Genomic DNA, 25,807 nt, shown 5'->3' with positions numbered 1-25,807 from the left:
ACCACAGTTGTATTTAACCACTTTTATTATCTTAGTCATTATTACCATCCTAATTTCAATCATTCATTTACAGTACAAAGAACTCACTGACAGAGCTCATATCAACAAACTGAGTCAGTTCATCCTCTCACGCCTCTGACAGCGTCTCAGTAACATCACTCTCCAGAAAATAGAATTATAATTTACTTTCTAAAATAATAGCAATAATATTACACTTGGAACAATCAAATATACAACAATAACTCTTTGTAAATATAATCAAAAAATCAAATTAAAAAAAACAAAACTATATTCATCTGGTTTTATTTAACATGACTGTAACAGGGCACAAAGACAACACAATCACTGTGGTTGCATTTACACACAACAGCAAATCTGATTTAGTCTGTGTAATCGATTTCTCCCATTCATAATTACAAATTGTTAAAATAGAAATGTTACACAGGAGCTCCAGTTTGTATGAAACTTTACTGATTATCTAGAACATTATCAAGTTTCTGTTGAGAGTTTCTGTTGGTGGTGTTTCGCTGTTGTGCAGCTGCTCATGCTAACAAGTCAGTCTTTTCAAAACTGATCACAAGCATTAAAAAAAGAACATTTATTACTATGGAAATGGCTTTTTATTTTACAGCAATAGTTAAGACATTTTGAGAAAGACGTTTATTTGCCCACTTGCTGAGTTAGAAGACCGAGACCACTCTCATGTCCGTAGACTAAATGTGAAGCTAACACTAGCAGCTGAGTTTAGCTTAGCTTTCATTAGCTGACTTGGCATGAGGATAACAAAATTGACCTACCAGCATCTCTAAAGTTCAATAATTAGCATTTTTTTTTCTTTATAATACAGTGAAGAGATACAGACAGGACAAATAGTGAGAGAGGAGGGGCATGACATGCAACACAGTCCCATAGTCTGAATGTTGTTGTTTTTAAGTTTCTGTACAGATTAAACAAGATGTAAGGAGTCATTTAGTGGGCTGCAGAGATGCTGGTAGGTGAATTCCCCCTGTTTCCAGTCTTCAGCTAAGCTAAGCTAACTGCTGCTAGCTCTAGTTTCATATTCATTGTACAGTACGAAATTGATCTTCTCATCTCTCAACTCTCAGCAAGTATGCAAAAAAAGTGTATGTCTATTCCCTTAATTTCAATGATTCCCATGGGGAAATTGAATGATACTGTACATACTAGGAAAATCTGTAAAATCATAGAATGTCATGAAAGTCTGGTTACACCAACATATAAAGGCTGCACACATGAGATTACATGTGCTTCAATTCAAAACTCCATAAAAAGACAGCCACTGAATATTTGCTGCTAAAATCGGATCTCTTGCGTGTGTAAATGCAGCCTGTGTTTTGGCATTTAGACTTTACTGATTGATTGATTGATTCTTCAGTGATCTGTTGATCATGTCTGTCTATGCTCCAGTTGATTCTCAAAGATCAGGCTGTCCTGAGCCAGCCATAGAGAAACTGTTCTCTCTATATGAACAGCAACAAGTGAACATACGTGTGTGTTTGTTTGTGAGTGAATGAGATTATCAGTAATATTTGGCTTAAAAAGGAAACATTACTAAAACTGTTTACTTGCCCATAATCCGTTTTTGCACAATATGCTAGATTTACCCTCAGTGTGTGAAAGGAAAATTAAACTCTGTGTGTGTGTGTGTGTGTGTGTGTGTGTGTGTTTTGGTACTTAACAACATGTAAACAAAATGTAAACTCTTAGGCTTCTGAATGCTAGCGATGCTGGAGTAATGACTCAAATTAAATCTTATTTACATCTTTGAACAGGACAAAACAACAAACACACACAGCATACTACAAATCACATACAACCAGACACAAATATGCACAGGCATCATGTTGGCACACATACACAGACATGGGTGTACATGCACAGACACAAACAGGCACACAAAAAGTGCAGATCGACATAAACAAGCAGTGTGTCAGCACACAGACTTATGCGCTCACACACACCCATGGTCAAGGGTCACAGCCACAGCAAGGCATTGTGGGAAGGGTGGGTGGGCAGGGGGGAAGCATGTATGGATGTTTATATGTACTATTTGCATTTCTATAGAGTGTGTGTGTGCGTGTGTGTGTGTGTGTGTATCTGAGAGTATGGCAGTAAAACCCTGTGCAGGTGTGTGCAAGTCACATGCAGGCATGCTGTGTGTATGGAGTGAGTGCAGCTTGCAGGTCCATCATTTGTGCCACTGTGCTACAGTAGTGAGGCTATAACTGTGTGTGTGTGTGTGTGTGTGTGTGTGTGTGTGTGTGTGTGTGTGTGTGTGTGTGTGTGTGTGTGTGTGTGTGTGTGTGTGTGTGTGTGTGTGTGTTTCATAGTGCTCTGGGTATGATGGTGAAGGGCAGAATGGGGCTGCTGGCCTCCAGCTCCAAGGCAGTGAGGAAACACTCAGTGGCAGCTGCAGCGTTTCCCTGAGCCTGCAACACCTCACCCAGACTGTTCCACACATCATGAGCCGTACTGAGGAGAGCAGAGAAGACAGGAGAGGAGAGGAGAGGAGGAGAGGAAGAGGGAGATGAGGAGAGAAAAGAAGAAATCAATGAGAGGAGATGTGGAGAGAGAAAAGGAGAGAAGAGGAGATGGAAAGAGGAGAGATGGATCAAGAGGAGAGGAAATGGGAGAAAAGAGAGGAAAGGTGAAGAAGAGGAAAGAATAAAAGAGGAAAAGAAAAGGAGAAAATATATGTAGTTATTGCTCTAAAATAGAACAATTAGGTACATTACACTGGCACACACACATACACATGTTTGCTTTGTCACGTTTGGGGAGATTACATAGACTTACATTAATTTCCTGGAGACTTACTCTAACCCTAACCTCAACAACTGACCCAAAAATTAGCTTTTTTCAAATTGGGGACACGGCTTTTGACCCCAATTGGACAAGCTGTCCCCAATTATCCACAAAGGTAGCCTATAACAGAAATACACACACACACACTCACACACACACACACACACACACACACACCTACCTGTTGACCTGCACAGCGTCCCTCAGGACTTTTTCGGACAGACTGTAGCGCTGCAGCTGGTGGAGGATCAGACCCTGTGAGAGGTGGACACACAAAGACAAGGAATAAAAAAAGAGGGAAAAGGAAAGATGAAGAATGGGAGGAAGAACATTAAGAAGCTAATCTGCCTCCTCTCAGGCTCATATGAACCTGTGACACCTTGTAAGCAGCATGCAGCTATTAGCTGTATGTACAAAAATAATCATTCATCCAATTCAGGGATAGTGGAGTAATTCAGCACTGATGCAGCCTGGGCGTTTTGTATTCTACTTCTATGTGCTAACTTGTTGGGATGACCCCATGATGTGGTTGCAGTGTTGCATCTGCCACTTCACGTGAATCATAAAAAACAATGAGGTAGGTAAATGAAGAACAATGCAATTAAATTCTGTACAATAACTAAAAGAAAAGTATTCATTATAATAGCATCATACAAGAAAAAAGAGACTAAAGATGGACTATAGCTGAATATACACTGCACAATGGTGGTAATACAGTGGATGTATACAGAGCCGCACAAACCTTGAAAGATCAGAATAATCTGATATATATCATGAATAAAAAGTCCAGGTGAGCTGAGAGAGAACAAAGGAGGGAGACAGTGTTCCCTCTCTTCAGAGCAGGGCTGGCCCAGAAGACTCTGGATAATTACATAAACCACACAGACCCTCAGGCTGTGCGGACACAGCTGGAGATAGGACAAGATTTGTTATACTCTCAAGAGACCAAACACAAGGACAGAGCAGAAGGAGAACATCAGCGTCAGAGTGTGTGTGTGTGTGTGTGGTGCATTACCAGTCTCTGCATGGTCTTGACGTGTGTCGGGTTGATGGACAGAGCCTCTTCATACCAGCGTTTGGCCTCGTCTATGTTGCCCCTCAGCTCTGCTATCTGCCCCCTCATGTACAGCACGTTATGGGAGGTGGGGAAGAGGTTGGCAGCTTCCTGTGTGCAAGCTGAGGCCTCTGCAGGTTTTGACATGCTGATGTACACTTCAGCTATCAGAGGAACAAACAGGAAGGGAGATGAAACTAAACCAGTGCAGCAAGTTTCCTTTTGTTTTATCACAAGGTGCATCTTGCAGTGGTTTCCCAACATTGCCATCTTTATCAAATTGACAGTTATCTTGATATAATTACTGTGAGACTGGCAGCCTCTGTCGCATAAAACTAAGCCTGCACATCCCATAAATAGTGATGTGTCACGACATGTTGCCCCAACACAAGTAACATTTAAACCTCTCAAACTGAACTGCAGTAGCACAGTTAAAAATTTAACAGTAGTCTAGACATATGCAGCCCTTGAGTGGAATTAAAATGGTTTAAGAGCCACAAACAGAAAGTAAAACGATTAATGGTGAACATATTTAAAATTGCAAAAGGAAGAAGCAGAAAATAAGGGGCAGAGCAGTGTGAAAGCACAGATCCATTTTTCAACCTCAAATAGCACCAACGAGAAAAACATTTTCAGTAACAGGGTCATCTAATGAATTGAGAGTATTGCTGTGATGAAGATAGAATGATACAAACAGAGAATGAGGCAGACAGAGGAAATGAGTTTGAACTGTCTGCCCGTCTGTGCTATTATATTAGCTGTGTCGCCAGGCTGGAAGTGACCACCTCAGACAGGAAGCAGCTGGAGAGATAAACAGGAGCACAAACAGTCTCTCTGTGTGTGTGTGTATGTGTGTGTGTGTGTGTGTGTGTGTGTGTGTGTGTGTGTGTGCTGCCGGCATCTGTTTATGTATACTCTGCTTACGTTTGTGTCTCTGCAAATGAGACTCCAGGCTCCAGTCAACTTCAAGGGACATTTTATCTGGTGTGATTCCAGTCAAACTGCTGTTAAATACAATCCTGCAAGCTAATGCTCAAATATCACTAACTTTACATCTGTGATGACTGATTTGTCTTCACACATAACCAGAGTCATGCTCCAAGGCATTCCAGGTTCAGACATGAGTCTTCAGGATGTAGCAGGTGCGTTTTACTTGGTTACATAACCTTATCACAACCGCCTCGGTCAGATAAAAGTGAAGCGAATTTAAACAAAATCAGGAAGTTGCTCAAGCTGTTTTAATGCTAGCAAGGAATGCCATCACGGTGAAGTGGGTTGGGGACGACCCCCCCCCCTCTATCTCCATGAGGATCTCTGAGGTTGTGACTCTGGAAAAAATAGTACATTACATCGATGGAAGAACTGATCTTTTTCTGCAGAAATGGAAGAAACGTTGTAATCTCTAAGAATTGAAATATATTTTGGACTTATGAAAAACAACTGTGGACAAACTCCTGATTTGGGGACATGATACGAATCAGATCTGGGTACATAACACAATTCATCATTCAACCCCACTAGATTGATTCTCTTATTATATAAGTTCTGTTCGCTTTTTTCTTCTCTTATTTATAGACCAGTCCTGTAACATTATGTTATGTTGTGCAATATTATGTTTTGTGTGTTTGTTTAATGAAAAATTGAATAAAAGAAAAAGTGAAGGGAGTAGAGACATGTTAACAATGGAATGTTAAAACTCTTCTTTTAGTGCATGTTAACCCAGCCGCCTACTGCATGTTAAGGTAACTGTAGAAAACATGTTTTCACAATGTTTTTTTAACGTGGCTATGATCAGAATGGAACCACACATTATCTCCTCTAGTTTTCTTCTCTGTTTAAAAAGATGCTAAAATAAAATACAGAAGAAACACCAGCCCAGTGTGTGTATCTGTTTTACCTTCACACATGTACTGTGACTGTTCATGTTCATACCTGCATGCAGCCAGATCTGAGCCAGGGTCATCCAGGGGTGGAGGGGTCCATGTTTGGGGGCACTGCTCTGCAGGGAGGAGGCGACCTCAGACAGAGCCTGCTCTACACGACTGGCCGCTATGGAGGTGGCGTGCACCGAACCTGGAGGGACAGAATCCATTATCAACCATCATACAAGTCGCCACTTAAAGGTTTACTACTACAGCAGCGTGAGGCAGCCATGTGCCACAATGCAGGGTTTGAAGTCAACCAAACGTAACAGCAGATTTCACTGATTTCCACAACTTCAGGAAGCAAAGTTGTGGAAATCGCGACTCCTCTCCATCACTCAGAGGAACAGAGTTTATCTGGAGCGTTTGGTTGCAGCAAAAAGCTCAAGACTCTGGGCCCACATTGGCACACAGTTTCCTGTTCCTGCAGTAAAGCCAGTCCACACCATTCCACACGCTGCAACACACAGTGTTATGGTCCTGGATTAACCAGGTTAAAATGAATTAAATATTGGCACTACCATGCATAAACACCACATCACTCTGCTGATTAGTAGCTGAAAGACGTGTCCGTGATATTCTGTCTCTACATCACATTACAGGGATGCAAAATGGCGTCCGCACTGGACTGCAGGTGCACACTGCAGAGCTGTGAAAGCAAAACAGGATTTCTGGGTCGTAAACTTCCATTATGTTTGCCACATATTTATATCCTTCAAATATTACATATACCTTAATACTGCCTCATCCATAGGAACCACCCCTGCGGCATAAACAGCACAAAAGTATGTTCCAAGCAGTCATTGTTTAACCTAAACGTAGACATGTTTCTTTGTGTCAGTGTGGTCAGCCATATTCTTCAGTATGATCGGACAGATGTGCGGGAGAGAGGTGGGACAATTTAGAATGAGTTCAGTGCTGGACAGATTTTGGGTGGAGTATCTTGAAAATATTAATTTTCTTCCATATTTTCATGCTGACATTGTGACTAAAATGTTGATCCAGGCAGAAGGATCGCAACGTCCACATGTGCAAAGTTCACAGACATAACTGTATATAAATAGACTGAATTCTGATCCTGCTTCTAAAAAAGGTTCTGCTGACAAATATAGAGTCAACAATGTTTATTTAATTCACTGTGATCTTCTCTGTGGTAATTTTGATCAGTTTGTAACATGATGAAATACCTTGCTTTGTTTGTAAAAGTAAATTTCCTCTCTTGTATTTTAGATACTGTCGTTGTGATGCCACATATTTCTTAAAAAGATGACTAACATGTGGTAGACAACATTTTTGTTTTGGGCTTATTGAACTGTTGCATCAATTACAGACTAAAGGGATTAGTTAACATATATATCTGCCTTTATACCCTGGAGCATGGGCTAAATTAAAAGTGAGCCAGCTGGAGTAAAAGCTTTAATCTGATAACAGAAAGATTTCCTGTCCCCTTCTCATATTCTGGTCTCCCGTGGTTTGTCTTTTTTCTCCATTCACATTGATACGGACTTTGAGTGTGTGTGTTAAGGGAGAGAAACTACCCTTGTGTACAAGATGAGTGAGATAAGAATAAAAAGAGAATATGTGTGTGTGTGTGTGTGTTTGTGTGTGTGTGTGTGTGTGAGTAACAAGAGAGGACAAGTGTGTTGCTGATAAGTGGATTTAGGGAAATGACAAAAGGATGTCTCTATCTCACACAAACAAACACATTGAAAGTTGAGCGTCCTGATTTGAAGAGCAGACTGTAAGAAGCAGTGTATTAGATGCCAGCATGCAGCAGCCCAGCCTAGTACAGCACATTTAGGGAATTATATTGAAACAGGACAGCATGTATTGTTCCCTAAATAAACTCATATTGGTGAAAATCTAAATAAAGTGAAACTGTGAGACAGTTTACCCAAAGCTTGAAGAAAAAATCACTGCTAATGTGATGCTTCTCATCCATCGCTCCATTTATCTGCCTTGAACAAATGTTTTTTCCCTACAGTACATAAACAATGTTCTTATGCTCAGTAATGCTGATATTTCATCTAGACAGTACGGTGCATGACTTTAACAGTGAAAGAAAATAGTGCTTTTCAGTCAGTGATTATTCAGTCAAGCAGCTGGAGAAAGGCTAACGTATATTTTCCTAATGGCACCGTTTTCTGCTTCTAATATTTAAGTCAATCCATGAGCTAGTAAAAAAAAGCTGACAAACTCTTGAGGCAGTAGACAAATGTTTTAAATGTATAGTCAAAACCTCTCACTGAGGAAGCTTCCTTGTGGATTAAATGTTCACAGTTCACATAAACTAAAGCTGCTCAGTGAAATAAAGGAATACACTGACTTACAGGAAAGACACAAGTGGTCATCACACCATAAGATGGTTATGTGTTATATTTCCCCTCAGTGTTTCCAGTGTAATGCACATCCTTACACACTACATCTTGATAATAGATAATTATAATAATACATAAAGAGATAAAAAATGATATATGCATTTTTCTTCCTCAAACGATACAATATGATGTCTCATCATAAATCTTTCCTCTGGACCATTTCTTCCTTATCTCACCATTTATTTCCTCATATAAACTTTTCACAACAGCTTGTTGCAGATCAATCCAAATCTATTATGGAGCTTTGATAGAATCACTGCAAACAATTGACATCATTAGTAACCTCTGTCTCGAGCCAGTCAGAGATGATAAAAAGCTGCTTCTTGTCGTCCTTTCTGCTGTTGCTCTGTGAGTGTTTGTTTTATCTTTACTGAAAAATCACATCTTCATCTGCCTTTTACATCTCAAACAGCTCCCTCTTCATGTGCTGCACTGAAGGAGACCAAACGATTCCCAGCACAACACAGTGTTGCGTCCTGAATACATTCACGCTGCTTTAATCAGACAAATTGCAAAGAATGATTATGCACATTGTTTTTGGGAGAGCTCCTGAAGTCACTGTATTCCTTTAATACACTGAACCACCGACATGATAAAAATCTGAACAACTCCCTGGAAAATGGTTGCAAGACATCAAGTTAAAGCGGAGGAAATATGTACAAGTTTCCATCGCACAGATATCGTACATATATCTGAACCTCATCAGGAAGATGGCAAGTCAACACGGACCAAAAGGATGGACAGAACAATGGATGGATGGAGAGAAGAAGTTTAGATGGAGGTTATATGGCTACTTACAAACAGAAAACATGGAGGAAAAACCAAGAGTGTTAGCGTCCTGAAGGCCGCCTTGAAAAAACGGAGGGATGGGAAAAAAACAGAGACGATTGTTAATGATTGGAAGAGAGGAGGAGAGAGAGAAGAAATATCCAAATCATTATGAGAGAGATCGCTGGTTCTACAGAGGAAGATTGTAGAGAGAAGCAAGGAGATTTTTATTATTCACAGGCTGCTTCCACTTTTTTTTTTTGCCTTAGTACATGCTCTCCATGGCATCACTTATTTTCACAGAAAACACAGTTGTCTGTAATTTTCAGTCATGTAAATCGATTAATTCATGGGTATATATTGACAGTTTTAAATAATTTAACAGAGGAAAATCATGTCCCGGAGAAAAAAAAGAGGGTTTGATTTGGTGCAGATAAATAATTTAACTAAATAACCATTATTATTTTCCAGTACCAACACCATTAGCAGAGGAGATGGCAACAAGAGAGAGACAACATAAGGTTGGAATTGGGACAAGACAAATTAATGTTGGCTGAAATGAGAAATCCTCACACAAACAAAGAGAGAGGAGGAAGATGCAAAATAGTAACAAAAACAAAGACAAACAGCAGATAGATGTGAAGAGACAGTAAAGCTGTGATCTGTGAAAAATGATTTTCTGTGATACCAAAAGAAAGAAAGGAACACAACTGAATTCTAAACCCCATCTGCTGCATCAACTGTGACTATGTGGTGTTTGAGCCCGTGTGTGTCCAGTGAGAGAGTTCACCTGAGGCCGTGAGGCGAGTCACAAAAATGCTAAGCAACCGCATCAAGGCTCAACTGCACTCTGATCCACACCCAAAGCAAAAGTAAACGCACAGGTAAACATGCATAGATTTACAGCAGGTCTGGGAGCTACGTGTGACCATGAGGCACAGCTCACACTCCAGGATTAGTCAGTTTAGTCTTTAACTCGTTGGACATGCTTGTGAGGCTTACACGACCAGTCACCTTGTCTACAGTCTTAGTGAGGACAACAGGCTCTGTGATTGGTCATGACAGGAGCATATGCAGTTTTTGGGCCATCAGCTAATTGGTCATGTCACTAGTTTAGTGATGATAAAAAAGATCAGTATATCTCCAACATATTGGTCATGCTGGTGCTCCATGCTAAGACTGTGGCTACACCATGAGATGAAATGTTGTCTTTTGAGTTAGAAAACGAGAACTGGCAACTCTTGAAAATTAAAATCCATTTATATGATACATAGCTAACAGTGTGACAGTTAAAATCTGTGCTGGCCTAGTCTTCAGTGGCAGCATTCAGAGAGTCCTGGACGCTGATCTGACTTCAGTTCCAATTTTTACAAAAAGCGATTCAACTCAGACTTCAGGGATAAGTCTGGTGATGCTGCTCTGTATTTCTTTATTTTTCTTATTGTCCACAGATAACATGTGTCACAGAGCTCCATTGTTGTCCTAAAACTATTTCAGCTGTGGTGCATCAAATCCACAGCTGGAGAAAATTCCCAACAAATACAACTTTGTATTCCTGTTTGAGTTACGTTTACTAAAAAGCATGAACATGAAACTATATATATTCAAAGATTCATGTCTTAATGGTCTTGTGGCTAAAAGAGCCACGGACAGGGCCGAGAGGATGGAGAACATTGAAAGACGGCCCAACACATTTGGTTTGGTCATTTCATGAGACGATAACAAAATGAGTATCGACAGTCTTATCCTTTAAAAAACGAACAGCTCTGACTTGAGCATCAAAGTCATGAGTTCTGAATTTCTATTTGTGTGGTAATCACACATGATTATCTGCTTGGTTACCGATATTGATCTAAATTCAGACAGAGGCTATGAAACCAGTTACCAGTTGTGTTACCAGTAAAGTGATGAGATATTGGTTTTACGTCCATGGATTTTACACTAACTGCCGAGTGCCAAATACAAATATGTTGAAGAGCTACTCAGCAAATATTCCACCGGATATGTTAAATGTTTATTTTGATTCATTTACAGAGGACCTCTGGGACTGAGGGCATGGTTTGGTAACTCACTGCAGCACAGCCAAGTACCACTCTCACTATTTCAATAGGAAGTGAAAGTGGCAGACAAAAGACAAAGGACCAATTTACAGTGCACTGCGAAAAACCACTTATTATACTTCCTAGTTTGTGTAGTAATGAAGCTTTGGCGAAACCTCAATAAGGAAGATCTCTTTCCCCTTTTGCCGTGTTCCTCTGTGGGTTAACGTTGGATATTTACTTCTGATCTAAGTTTCTGTCACTTCTACTTTCCAACGCTGTCAAATCTGTTCATTCACAATCCCGACGTCAACACATCTGACCATCTTTCTACCCGTCTGTCTTTCAGACCTACTATTGCACAATACACATCACCACCATAACCTCCATAATGTCCAGGAACACTTGTCCAAAGGTTTCCATCAACCACCCACTCTTCTCCACACCCCTAGTGTCTAGGCTCCGGGGGATCTATCCTATCTCCTACCTTCATACGGTCCTGCGCTTAATCAAGATGCTTTTCATGGATGAAGTCTAATCGTCAAAACTCTCAGTGGTTTACCTCAGTCATACCTTAGTCATTCACTTCCATTTGATCTCCCCTTATTATATAAATAGTTTTCACAATAAACCAACATCAGCTATAATGAGTTCATTTTTCAGTTTCTAGATTTTGACCCCATAGAGGACAGCTGTTCTTCTACTTTGCAAACTAAACAACATACTGATTAGCACAGAGCACCACAGCAAAAACATATGAGGAATGCGCTCATCACTAAATGTGCAAATTAACCAATTAACCAATCTCCCAAAAGCTCTTGTGTGTTTTTTAAAGTCACTCTCCACACCATGCTACAGGGCGGGTGGACGTGAAAGCAGATTACAGCTGGAGGAGAATCGGCGGAGAGTGACGTGGCTGCAAAGGGAGTGAGTCCTGGTCTTGGTGGGTGCAGGAGTAAGAGGAGAGGTATAAGGAGGGAGAGAAGAGGTGGAGGAGGGGTTTCTGGGTGGTGGGAGAGGAGGAGGCTGGAAGATGAAGACAGGGGAGGAAGGAGAGGACAGTGGGGATGAGAGGGTGGAAATAGTGGATGGGGACATGGGGGAGACCGGTTCAGAACCGGAGTGAGAAGAGGAAGAACGTGAGGCTAAAACAAAGGAATAAAAGAGCAATAAGTGAAATTAATCAAGAAATAAAGAAAGGAAAGAAACGTACAGTATGTCACTGGTTCTCAATGTGCATATACTGTTTACAAACCAGAAACAATACACCTAAAGTAACATCCTAGATAAAGCAGCAAGAAGATGAATAAAAAGAACCAGAAAAAATATATTGTTGCCAAAACAATACTGTGCCAGTAATCAGAGTAAAGAAGACGGAAGAAATTTCTACAGACATTTTTCTCTGACATCTGTAGCTATGAATTAGAATTGATCAATATAAAAACAGAAAGAGGAGGCTGTATCTCACTCTTGATCTCCTTCGCGTTATTAAATAATCCTCTACAACGGCTAGAAAAGGATATTATTGCCACTATCAAATAAGAGAAATGAATCATGTCTGTATGAATCTTTGTTTACTGAGAAACACTGAGCACAACTGGATTCATTTCACAGGGGAGATCCCGATGGTCCCTAAGGGTGGGGTGGGGCGGGCAAACCTTATGCGTGTGTGTGTGTGTGTGCCTACCAGTCTCAGGGTCACTGAAGTCAGGCAGAGTCATGGCGTTGAGCTGTCGTCTGTCTGCAATGGCTCTGTCCAATAGACTGCTGCCACGCCCCGAATCACTGCCACAGACACACATTTATGTACACATGAGCACAGATACACACACACAGCCAAAAAAGATACCTGAGCTCCAGTGTTCTTGCATCACCTGAGTTGCTTAATAAATATGGTCTCCAAAACCAACTAGTACTTATTTGGTAGTTATTTAGTTTCTTATACTCCTTTTGTTTCCTCAGTGACTGTTTGCAAGAACGCTCTGAGTTTAAGCTTTAATGTGGTGAAACAGGAGCTGGGTGCATTTAAGTTCAAACTAAGTCTACATATTACAGCAGACCTGTTTACTAGGTGGGGATTTACACTTAACTAATTAAAAACTGGTTGCACCATACAAACTAGTTCTTATGTAGAGATTAGTGGTATAATCTAATAAATTATTTACACCCAGTAAATGCCAGATTTAACTGTCGTGTAGCTAACTGAGCTAACTGACAAAGCTTCGGTTAGCTTGCTTTATTATAAAATATGGTCAAGATATCTTCCCTGACACTTGTGTTTTACAATGACTTAAAGTGCAAAGATTTAATACAACATTTCATATAAATAAAACAATATACCTTAAACTACAAAACATTATGCTAATACCATCAGACTACACTACCTGACTACCTGACTGAGGGAAGAGAATGCAGCCAATGGCAGGCTTATACCAGCAGCTTACATCTGGTGAGTCAGACTACTTTGGATTAGACAGTGGTACGGATGTTTCCTAGCAACAGTTACTAGAGACTTTACTTGCTAAAACATTCCTTAAGTTTTAATGGTGGAACTTGATTTAGTAAATCACTAGTATGAAAGTATGAAACGTGTGTGAAAAAGCGTGTGTGTGAGTGTATGTACCTGGGGTTGGTAAGGTTGTAAAAGCTCTTCCAGATTTGCAGCATGTGTTTGCAGGTGAGCAGAGCTTCCTCTGGTCCTCTACACATTGACTCCAATTTCACCTTGGTATACAGCAAACTGCAAGACACAGCACACACCTCATCATACAGCAACCTGAAGTTAATCCTAGAGGAACAGGAGTAAATATACATAGTGTGTGCTTTAAAGGCAGCGCTGTAATTGAGTGTGAATCTTACTTGAAGTTCTCCGGGTACTCGGACAGGGCCATCTCTATGATATTGAGGCCGTCGTGGTAGTGTTTCTGAGCAGAGAGTAGCAGGGCCAGCAGATGAAGGGAGTGGACATCATCCCCCTGAAGCTGCAACGCCTGTCGAACATAGCCTAGTGCCTCTGGGATCTACACACACACACACACACACATATACAGACTACAGCTTTACAGTTGGGATAAAAAAAAGTAAAGTGACAAATTTATAATTCCCTCATGTTCCCTGACTTTTTCTTAATGACAGTCACCTCTAAAGCTTCCATGTTCAGTGATTTTATCCTCTTATTACTTTATATTGTGTTACCTGTCTGGACACAGCAAGCTGCAACGCCAAGTAGAAAGCTGCTAGGTGGTCAGTAGGAGACAGACTCTGAGCTCTGCAGAGAGAGAGAGAGAGAGAGAGAGAGAGAGAGAGAGAGAGAGAGAGAGAGAGAGAGAGAGAGAGAGAGAGAGAGAGAGAGAGAGAGAGAGAGAGAGAGAGAGAGAGAGAGAGAGAGAGAGAGTTTTGTGCTCAGACATGCTGAATGAAAAATTAAATAAGATTAGATGAAACTTTAAAGATCCCTGTGGGGAAATTGGGTCGCTGCAGCAGCAAAATGGTAAAAAGGTAGGAAAGAGCTCAAAGTAATAGAACACGTAAGAAATCAAACCAGGGGACATTTAAACATTTACACACAATTAACAACTGCAATATCATATTAATAAGATGAATAGGCATGAAGACATACTGCAACGTTGCAAAAATCTGACAAATAATGCCTGAGACCTTTATTAGCAGACACAATTTACAACTGAATATGTACATTATTAGCTTCAGACTTTACCACAGCGTCCAGGAGGAATAACCACATGTACAGAGAAAGTGTTAATGTTAAAGTGTGTCTGCATTACAGTCTTGTTCCGACACAACCATCACTCTCAAAACATATTTGTGGATGGAGGTTGTCTAAGGACGGAAATGCGTGCCAAGTAATACACTTTGTGCATAGATTGCAAGGGGACAAGCAAATTTAGGGTCGAATGATAAAGGATAAAATACAGTAGTCTTTAAACCAGTCCTCATTTTGTTCGACTGAAAAATGATTCTGAGGGAAATGTGGGTGTAAAACAGAAAACAGAGCAACATGGCTCAGTCCCAACCTCTGGAAGGCTCCCAACGCTTTCCTCTGGTAGTCCTCCTGTGTGCTCCGCAAGGATGCTAAAGAGACACCGAGACAGGGAAAAAAGAGAAAAAGAATCAGGTTACATTATACAAGAATACCTTCCAGAGTCATTCGAGAGATACAACAGCGTTCATTGGACTAGAGTCTCTGAGGTCATGATGTAACATCTGAGCAATAAACATAAAAAATGGATACTTGCTTTGTCCTATGTAAACAGATGCCATTTCTATTTGAATTGCTGTCCTCATTCACAGTGCGTTGGCTGATTAGCCAGACTTCCTATGTAAATATGAAACTAACCCAAATTTTAATCTTAATTCTTTCATTTCAATTCTTTCAAATTCCTTTCTAGTAACTGATGTACAATAACACATACACTCAAGCAAAATCCATACTTACCATCCGTGGCTTTGAGGCTGTAAACCAGCCCAATGGCCAAGTAGCCTTTGGCTCTGAACTCAGCAGCTTTCTCCCCCATGTCAATCACTATCTTTCCAAAGCACTCGCCCTCATCCAGCTGGATTGTTGGAGTAGACAGACATATAATGAAAGAGAACGGGAGGAAAAAAAGCGAAGAGATTTGGTGGTAAAATCTGATGATTTTAGAGAACAAACATTAACAGAGAAAACTGAGTCATTCACTAGTGTAAACACAGACGGGTAGCTTGAGAAAACCTCAGCAAAAGTCTCTAAAAACAATTCAGATGCTTTAGCAAATAACCGCGTTTGAATTTATGTCTTACCCAGTGCAGGGGTCCAATACACAGTTTGACAGCCAGCAGTGGGATTGTGGGATCATCAGGCTTCAGACGAATACACTCCTTAAGGACCTTAACAGCACGAGCTGATTTGCCAGCTGCCATCAGTGACAAGGCGAGCTGGTACCACAAATGGAACTCCTCAAAGGCAAACTTCATGGCTCGTTCCAAACACTGGAGACATTGCAATTAGGACATGTTTCAGTGTTATCTATAAGTGTCATCATGTTTTTTAACACAGCTACAGAGCCAATTAGATTTTTAATAAGACACTGATGTGTTTAGGAGAATAAATATGGGTGTACAATGGGGTATGTAGGGCCTTAAACACATTTCACAATCACTATGACTGTGACTGTGCAGCCTACAGAGGTATTACTCACCTCTGACAGCATCTCGTACTGCCCCCTCCTGCCCAGAGCTATTGTCAGCAGGTCGTACACCACAGAGGCAGACTGTAGGCTGATGATCCGATCATTATTATGTTCAGGGATTCGGCTCAGGACAGCGTCACGGTTAGCCTGAAACACACACAAAGACAAATGTTAGTTTGTAGTTGTTGAAAGAGCACTGTGTGAACCGAGTGTAGGATCCTCTGTTTTAGAGAGGAGTATGAAATATGTTGCACTGGGTGTTTGTGCCTCACCATGGACTCACTGATGAGCAGCAGCAGTAAAGCTTCTTCTGTATTCTCCTGAGGGCAAAACAGACTGAGAGACAGAGAGACATGCACCAAGAGAGATGGGGAAAATGGAGAGAAAGGTGAAAAGGAGAAGATCGAGAGAGCTACTGGTGAAAAATTACACTGGCAACAGATTTAATTTTAGAACCATGTTGGCGATTTTCCTCGACTCTCCAAGTTTAGTATCAGCAAACACACATTATCACTTACTTCTCCCCTGAGTACACTCGTGGGCGTCGGCTTAGGCTGTAGTTCTTGCTGAGAGTGTGTCCTTGCCGCGTGGGATCGTCCAATGGCGACACTGTAGGCGGGTCTTCCAGAGGAGACCAGTAACTCTGTTCACACATTCCTCTGAGCAAGATCTCTGCAAGCTGTCTGGCAATGGTCTACAGACACACACACACACACACACACACACACACACACACACACACACACACACACATTTGGCAAATATACTTTGGCATCTACACAGCAGCAATCTGTTTACTTCAGCTTACTTTACTTCTAATATACTCAGAAACACTTATATTCGTGACTTTACCACAGTACAGACTGTAAGTCTTCGGTCTCCATGTACTAAAAATTAAGTCTACTTGCTAGTGATTTCTAACAGAAAGGTCAGAGGAAAGTGTTTTGTACAAGTTGGACATATTAAAAGTCTACACACTGAAGCAGCATGTAAATAGATATGTATTAGCAGGAAAGCAACAACATGTTTAAAGGAATAATTCCACATTTCGGAGAACATGCTCATTTTCTTTAATGCCAAAAGACAGATGAAACAGTCTACATCACTCACATATCTGTACCATAAATATAAAGCTGGAGCCATGAGGTGGTTAGCTTAGCTTAGCATAAAGACTGGAAGCAGGGGAAAACAGCTAGCCTGGCACCGTCCAAAGGTAACAAAATCCACCTGCCATCCCTATAATGCTCACTAAAATATGTTATATCTTGTTTGTTTAATCTGTACAAAAAGGTGCAAAAACTAAATTAGAAAAAAAAGGTGTGACAGGAACAAGTATTTCTTCCTTGTTTAAACTTACATCAAAACAACGCTTCTTACCAAAATATGACCTATTATACATATCGAAATGAGGGAGTTAGACACGAAGGCCTGCCTCAAATAAAGGCATGTTACCTTCTGCAGTTGAGGTAAATAAAAGCCCCGGCCTCCATTTGAGGAAATACAGTCATTTTTAACCATAACAAAACGATAACCTTCCAACTCAGTCCTCACCATGCGCAGGTTCTGGGTAGTTCTGTTCTCAACAGCCCGAAGAATTTCCCGAAAGCGGCCTACACCGTGTGTGAGGTTGCTATGGCAATATATACACAGGAAACAGGAAGAAAAACACTTGTCAGAGTCTGTAGCATGTGAGATTACAAGATATTTTAAAAAGTCAGGTGTGCACACTCCATGTCCACTTTCCCTGTGTGAGTCCGTTAGCGGGTGAATATCTCAGAGCATCAGTAGCAGATGTTTCTTTACATCACATCTTTGCAAGTTTTCAAGATGACACAGCAGAGGCCTGTCTCAAGTTGTTGTCAAGATGTTGTCGAGCCAAGTAAACTACATCCCCTACACTAACATTCACACGTCTCAGGACTTTGAACTCTGAAGTTTATATTTTGTAAAGATTTCATGCTGCTCTGGGCAATTTTACATGCTGGCAGCTTCAAATGAGAGCGAGTTTTAATGGTTGTTATGCTCAGAAATGATGTAAGTTGATGTCAGTGAACTAAATATTCTTCTTCTTCCTCTTCTAAATTTCAATTAAGTCCTTGCTTTATGAGGAAGTGTTCATACCTGATACCAGAATTACAAAAACAGGGAGCTAGCACTGGAAATAAACAGATTTCGCCCAGTCCACTACAAAGACATTATCAGCTGCTAAAGTCCTGCAGCATTTAAAACAACAACAGTGTGGGATCTACCTTCAGCTGCACTCTCTATGTTACTTAACTGTGTTTACACTTTTCTCCTTTAACCACCTGTCAGCAGCTTTGTACCACAACCACTGCAAAGTGGGTGGAAAGTGCCCACAAAAGGTTGTTCTTGGTTTCTGTTTGGGCAACTGACGCCCTTTCTAAACTAGAAAACAGTTCACATTAATATCAGTGTAAACACAGTTTTAAACGTTTTTTGGTTCTGAAGTAACAGGAAACTCTCTCTCCATTACCTGCCTCTTATATTTATCTACCACCACCTGTTTCCCTTTCTTACCCGTTCTTGAAGTGGATAACGTGGGCTCTCTGGAGGCCTGTCTCCAAGAAGTAGCCCAGCTCCTGGTCCTGAGCCGTCGGGCCGGGCTTTGGGCTGCGGTTCTGAATCCCTGCAGATAACGCCTGAAGAAACACACAAACAGGAATAAAGAAAGAAATTGAACAGTTAAGGCAAAACATAGGGAGAGTTTTACCTTTTTTAAATCAAATTGTTTGTATATTATTGGGTAGAATGGTCACAAATCTGTTATTGCATGTCAATGTAGTATCAATGCAAAAGCTTGGTTGTTAAGTTTAATAAACAGCTGCCAGTGACTTGAGCTGAAACAATTTGTTGAATAATTACTTCCACCAAGGAGGTTATGTTTTTTACCTGTGTCTGTTTATGTGTCAGCAGGATTACACAAAAATTACTGAATCGATTTGCTCCAAACTTGGTGGAGGGATGGGACATGGGCCAAGAAAGAATCCACTAACTTTTGGGGCAGATCCAGTTCATGTGTTATGACCTATTTGAATTATTTTTTTCTGAAGTCTGGTGTATGATGCTTGACATTGGCCATGGCTTAGTGCCCCTTCTAGTCTATTGTGAGTGAGTCAAGAGAAACAAAAATTGAATTAGGTGTTTAAGCCCCAGCCCCAGTAAAAATGCCCCAAATGATCTGGCTACAACCTCTAAATAGTGAGGATTTCCTGCTTTGCTTTGTCTTATTTGATCGTAAACTGAATATCTTTCACTTGTTCTTCTTGTTCTAATCTCAAACATGCACACACTCAAAGATTTGAAAATAATGGTGCAATCGCGCACTTCTGGATCTTATAAAGATTATCGTGCCACAGGGAGCTATCAGGGAGACGCACCACCTGGTGTGATCTCATCTCACATAATCTTAGGGGGAAGCAGAAGTAAACAAAATGGAGTCTTGCTGTAACATTAGTTAAACTTTGGAGTGTGAAAAATCAAAAGCAGAAGGCTGAATGACTCTGGATGAGAAAATGGTTGAGTTGTCTATTCTTCAGTGAGAACGGGAGGTGAGATTTTAACTGACAGTTTTCATATCTGTCAACAGTAGTATGTTCACTAACGTTAGCCTCAAGCACTAGAATGTTTACTGTTGCTTGGCAACACCGTCGGCTGCTCTGGGACTGACACAATCATAATCACAATCATCCCGAAGCATGTTTGATATTATCAGGGCGGCCCTGATGAGTCTACAAGCAGGTCGAGAGGTTTCTGTGAACCTCTCACATTACCAGATAATCTGGGCCAGACATCGATACTGACCAAGATCCTCTGATTATCAGGAGGGGTGAACCAGGGTTGAATTGTCCCCTGTAGTCTGAGCCCAGTTTTAGTCAGACAAAACATTCATCCTGGGCTTTAGTCATTTATCTTGGTTATATCTTATTCATTCCTGACATTTTATAGACCAAAAGATGAATAAAACAACCAATAAACAATCAGCAGGTTAACTGATAATGAAAATAACCTTTAGCTTTAACATATTTTAAATTGTTTTAACTACCTCTTTACAAGTATGATATTTTAAAATAGTGACTTTCACTAGGTTTATATTCAATTTTTTTCATTGTACCTGACATCACATCACTGCTATCACACCTTGTCTTGAATTCAACCACAAGTTCATGGAGTGCATCTCACATGTTTCTTAGTATAATATTAATAATGGGACTGTTTGATTTGTATCCTTCAGCCTTTTACTGCAGTTTACTGTTGCTTGCCAGCTCAGTCTATGCGTCCCAGTAGACACTGGACATAAAGAGGAAGAGATTTGCTTGCCAGTTGGCCGTCATGGGTGGTAATGCATTAGTCAAACTGCACATTGTCAGTACAATATTCATCACACACCCACATTGATAGCATCACACTTGGGAGTCCAGGCGCTAACAAGATATTTGGTGAGCACTTGTGTGACACTCAGAGAAAATACTGTTATCAAACAAGTATGCCAATTTCACACCCTCAAACACACACACACATACACACACCTTTTCAGCCTCCTGCAGGTAGAGAAGAGCGATGTCGCCAGACTTTTCATAGCAGGTGATGATTTCCTGCTCTCTGTCTGTTGTGCTCCTATTGGACGCAGGAGACCCAGTGTTCTTATTGGACAGAGATGGTGAGGCAGCTGGGACCTTCTCTAGACACAATCCTGAGGGGGAGACGATGTGAGTGATCAGGGTGGAGTTGTGGATGATCCAATCTGATATTTGTATCGGGTACTGATCTCATTGGATATCAGACTGCTGTCACTGAATCCACATATTGATCCAGATTCCATAGTCTGATGTTTTTATGAATTATAAATATCTAATAATGCAATCTTAAGCCCATAGCCAAAATGTTGTAGCTCAAATTAATTAATAAATTAAGTAATTGCTAATTAAACCATTCTACAAAGATACCCACTAGTCCCAACTCTTGTTACTTTTAAACTCATGTATAGAAATCTACTTACTTGTAGTCGATAATGTATTACTGTGCCCTTGATTAAGTTTTTCAATACATCAAAGGAGTTGCCATAGTAATTTGTATGAGAAGCATACTGTTTAAATAAAGCCACTGTTTAAATAAATTGCTTTGGAATACATTTATATTTAATGCATTTATTGTATGTATTTCTTTTGTTTTTTAATAAGAATGGCTAACCTTACACACACTACCAACGACAATTATAATGAATGATAATGATAATAACCATCATCATCTTGAAAAAAGAGCTCTAGTATCACTATCAGTATCAGTATCAGTATTAGTATTAGCATTAGCAGATATCCAAATTAACGTATCAGAATTAAATTGTAATGAAGAAAAGTGGATTGGTGAATCCCTAGATCAGGATGAAAGGAAAAATTGGGTCTGAGGCTATAAATCAATTATCAGTGTCTGGTCTTCACTTCGTCTGTCAAAGACTTAGCATCATCTTCTCCTGCTGATGTTTCAAACAGATCTGCTCTGTGACTCAAAGTATAATTAATATTTTATACTCTACACATTTTTAACAGATCAAACAGGAATAACAGGTTACAGTTACATGAGTTAATTGTATTCTGTTTCACAGAGAAGAATAAAATGACAATGAAGATAAAAAGGAACATGTCAACTGAATGTACACAATTAAGAGATGCTGGTTGTGTCTCTGTGTCCATTTATTCATATTACTATATATTACATATTATATTATCCCATGACTGATGGTCAGCAGTGACACTGTACTGCCACCATCTGGAAAGAAGCGGTACTGCAAAGATAAGGGCCGATAGGAGCAATGGCAAGAGAGGTATGGTTAAGAGAAGGACATTAAATATATAGCTGTGTGTATCCATGTGTGCGTATCCGTGTGTGTGTGTGTGTGTGTGTGTGTGTGTGTGTGTGTGTGTGTGTGTGTACCTTTAGTAGCATAGGCCTCTGCTATCATAGAAAGCCTATACACAGGAGCTCCCACCAGCTGCATGTCATCCAGGTTCACCCTGTTATAGTGACCTATCGATACATCAATTAGGTATTAATAAATAAATCACATGATTTGATACTGAAATATATACTATTGATTAGTGGTAAGTGTGTGGATTACCTAAAGCGTCTCTGTATTCTCCCTCCACATAGCAGAGTTTAGCCATCAGCAGGCTAGTCTCCTGGAGGTAGTCAGCCTGTAGAACAGGAAGTGTTTTTATTAAAATAGAGGAAAATTAAGAACTAAGCCAAAATTTAAAAACGTATTAAAAAAAGAGGAAAAAGAAAGCCCATACACTCACAGGCACATATCACATACATCCATGTTCATCTGTCATGATCAATCCATCAATAGTTACCTTGAGGTTCCCTCTGTCCAGAGCAGCAGTGAGGTGTTTCCTGACCTCCACCAGTTTAGGTCGTGGGCCCCTGGGACTGGCTCCCTGTTTGATGGGATTCTCCTTCAAGTACGTCTGAAGCTTACATTCTCCCTGCAGCAGCTCCCCAAGGTCATCTACACATACACATCCAGGAAACATAATTGTGAAGAGAAATAATGGCACAGCACCTATTGGTCCTCCATGCCCATCTCTCCATCACTTTAACAGGCTTGAGGTCAATAAAATATGGTCAGTTAAGGATCAATCTGCCAGTTAAAATCTATTAACCAATCTGAGGTTAATCAATACTAAGTCTATGGTTTACTGTATACGGTTCTAAGGTCAATCTACAGACAATCTAGGGTCAATCTAAAATTCATTGACCTGCAGTAAATATAATCTTTGGAGCAAGACCAACCCATTGCCAATGTGTGCACTTTAAGGGTTACACTGTATTTACACACATACCAGCCAGAATCATGAACAGCAATAACAAGCTCCAAAATTGTATGAGTGTGTGTATTTAGAAGTTGAAATGGTGAAATGACCACTAATCCTGTTACTCAGCACTTTAAACTGATCCCAGTCAGTGACCACAGCTTATAGCTCTCATTTACCAATGTACAATCAGGCCGACATTCCCCAATGGCAGCAGTTTACACAAGTCTGAAATCTAGTGCAATATTCACATTTTCCAAAACTGCAAAAATAACAGGTAATCATGTTTTTGAGTACTGGAATAACAAGTTAGTGTATGTTAACATTTCATTAATCAGATGTCCAAGCATTTCTCACTAAGATAAAAGTCATGTAGGTTGTTCTATTTAGTCACTGTTAAGGTTAGAAACCTCTGGAATTTAAAGTTTTCTTCATCCTCCCACAAATATAACACGAGACAAGGAGCTCTTTCACTGATCGACCCCCTGCCTGCTGTTGTTCAACTTCCACTTTAAAAAAAAAAAAAAAATCTCTTATTATTAGGCTTTTACTTTCTAGAGTAATCTCTCAGCAAATCGCATTTGGTTCCTGAGGCTATTTATTAATAAATGCATTTCACTGCTATCATGCCAGGGACCTAACAGCAGAAATGAATCATGATGAAGGTCTTTATAGTAGTGAAATGCATTAACCACTACGAGCAGTCTTTCTAGGCTATTTTCAGTGGTGGCAGGATAGAGCAGCGACATACACATCTGCAGAAGAAGAACACAGTGTCTCCAACTTCACTGGGTCATGATATTTGGCAGTTTGGATCATTAGCTCAGGAATGATATTTAAATGTAAAAGTGATGAGAAAATATTAGAAAATCCCTGTGAGCACGAACGCAACACGACGTCCAAAACTAATTCTAAATTACAATGTGGGCATCGTATGGGGACCGCAATATTTGTTAATATGTAAACTAAAATGTTGCACTGTCTTTACCAAATGTTTACATTATGATATACTGTACTATCAGTAGTGCAGTTCACCTTTCAGCATCATTAGCATTCAGTTTGACAGCTAGCATGTAGCAATCACGCACCTTAGCCACATAGCTGAACTCAGTGAAGCTAGCTGAGATGCGAAACCATCATTTAGAAATCTGTCAACTTTCGATGTTCTGTTCTTTTGGCAAAAGTGAGAGCTCCGTGGAGCAAATGTGGAGCATTTAATTAAAAACTGGACTCTTCTGGTCAATTCGGGGTTAATAACTTCAACAGAGGCTGTTTTACTTAAGTAAAATCTCAACTGCAAGAGGTGTTACTATACGCTAACATTCAGCGAGTGGTGGTGGGGACAGTGAGTATAATTTTGCTGTTACTTTTAAGGTCTTTGTTGGTGTTTGTCGATAATTAGTAAAAACGTATTTAGCTTGTCATACAACAAAAGCAAAGACAACATTAACCCTCTAGACGGAAGAGCTGAACGAACCAGGGCACAAAACTGTCAGACCACAGGAACTAATTGTTAGACTTCTTTACTTCTTCATATCTTAAAATCATTTCCTCCGTGTGCCCACACCAAACTGCTGAAAGTAGTTATATCCGCAGTGGGAAAAAACATGGCACGTTTTTGACCTTAGTTATCTAACCGGCACTGAGCAGAGCACTGTGTTGGAAAAATCCCAGCATCGGCTGCCGCTGTCAGGAAGTGCCGAGGACTCAGTGCAGGGAGAAGGCCCTGCTGTAGACTGAATGAACGGACAGCAGGGAAACCCACACATTTCTTACCGTTTGATATTAGTTTGGCCGAGAGCTGTCGTACTAACTCCGGTATCTTGTCCCATTGGCATTCTGAACGGCACCGCTCTATCTCGGTCTCCAGTCGTGAGCCAGACTTCCTCGCTGTCATTTTCGTGTTTGGGGTCGACTGGACCAAAACACCAGAGGAGAGAAGCTCTCCTGCCTGTGAAGCTAACGTGTAGGAAACATACAGCTTCCGGTCACTACTTTCGAAATAAAGCGTTGGTTACTTGTGGTTAAAAATGTACATTCACTTTGAATAACATCACTCATGGTTTAACTTTTTGTGTTAGTTGTAATAGCTTACACTGGCTGAGTTCAGGGCCGAACCCCCCCCCCCCCCCCAAAAGAGAGAGAGGGCAGAAAATAAATTAGTAAGTAAATGTACAGTGTAAAAAAATACTCTAAGTGAAAGCCCTGCATTCAAAATTTTACATGAGTTAAGGACAAAAGTACTATCAGCAAAATGTACTTGATTTATTTTTTATGATGCATTTACATGTAAGTGTATTAAATGTTGTTTGTGGTGGAACTAACTCTATTTTATATGCTGTTGGTTGGTTTGATTTACTTTATAAAAATGCATGGTATTTTGTGTGTCCTCATTGTATATTCTTCTTAATTTGAGTAAAGTAACTACTAACTGTACTTATATAATGTAGTGGAGTAGAAGTAGCATAAAATTAAAATATTTAAGGAAGTTCCTTAGAATAGTAGTTGAGAACAGTATTTAAGTAGTGTTTCTTCCCCCCACTGTGTATAATTTTTAAATTCTAAATATTTTTGACAATAATGACAATTGTTATTTTATCTTTTTTTTCCGTTTATCTTTTTCCATGTGTCTTAATTTTCAGATTAAGATTTTACAATGAAAACGTGATGTTTTTATGATAAACATCCCATTCTTATAGATTAAACTACTACTACTAACAGTATAGCAACAAGTAGCAAAGTAGTAGTAAAAGTAGCTTTGCCAGACTACAATAGTAAAATAGCACTGACACATTAATGCATCA

The 25,807-nt window shown here is 40.1% G+C and overlaps 1 protein-coding gene across 1 annotated transcript; it reads right to left on the bottom strand.

Annotated features, from left to right (window-relative positions):
* Nucleotides 1-7: 7 nt before the first annotated feature.
* ttc7b (tetratricopeptide repeat domain 7B) lies at nt 8-24,973 on the bottom strand. Its single transcript, XM_056393751.1, has 21 exons — nt 24,780-24,973; nt 22,545-22,699; nt 22,307-22,382; nt 22,123-22,215; nt 20,721-20,884; nt 18,712-18,833; nt 17,725-17,803; nt 16,692-16,867; nt 16,446-16,509; nt 16,183-16,320; nt 15,785-15,973; nt 15,441-15,558; nt 15,019-15,076; nt 14,183-14,255; nt 13,847-14,007; nt 13,611-13,727; nt 12,675-12,772; nt 5,813-5,953; nt 3,842-4,044; nt 3,008-3,081; nt 8-2,493 (listed from the first exon to the last, which is right to left on the bottom strand). The coding sequence occupies exons 1-21, from the start codon at nt 24,898-24,900 to the stop codon at nt 2,346-2,348; spliced, it is 2,568 nt and encodes an 855-aa protein (XP_056249726.1). The 5' UTR covers nt 24,901-24,973; the 3' UTR covers nt 8-2,345.
* Nucleotides 24,974-25,807: the final 834 nt, after the last annotated feature.

This window comes from Seriola aureovittata, chromosome 13 (genome assembly GCF_021018895.1).
Source record: "Seriola aureovittata isolate HTS-2021-v1 ecotype China chromosome 13, ASM2101889v1, whole genome shotgun sequence".
Taxonomy (NCBI): Eukaryota; Metazoa; Chordata; class Actinopteri; order Carangiformes; family Carangidae; genus Seriola; species Seriola aureovittata.
The sequence above is the reverse complement of the archived record's forward strand: the minus strand, read 5'-3'. Positions and strand labels throughout refer to the sequence as shown.

Coding starts and splice junctions, on each gene's coding strand:
- ttc7b (XM_056393751.1), bottom strand. CDS start 24,900: ATGACAGCGAGGAAGTCTGGCTCACGACTGGAGACCGAGATAGAGCGG. Junction 22,700..24,779: donor GGCCAAACTAATATCAAACG/GTAAGAAATGTG, acceptor GTGTATGTGTAG/ATGACCTTGGGGAGCTGCTG. Junction 14,008..14,182: donor AGCTTGCTGTGTCCAGACAG/GTAACACAATAT, acceptor GTGTGTGTGTAG/ATCCCAGAGGCACTAGGCTA.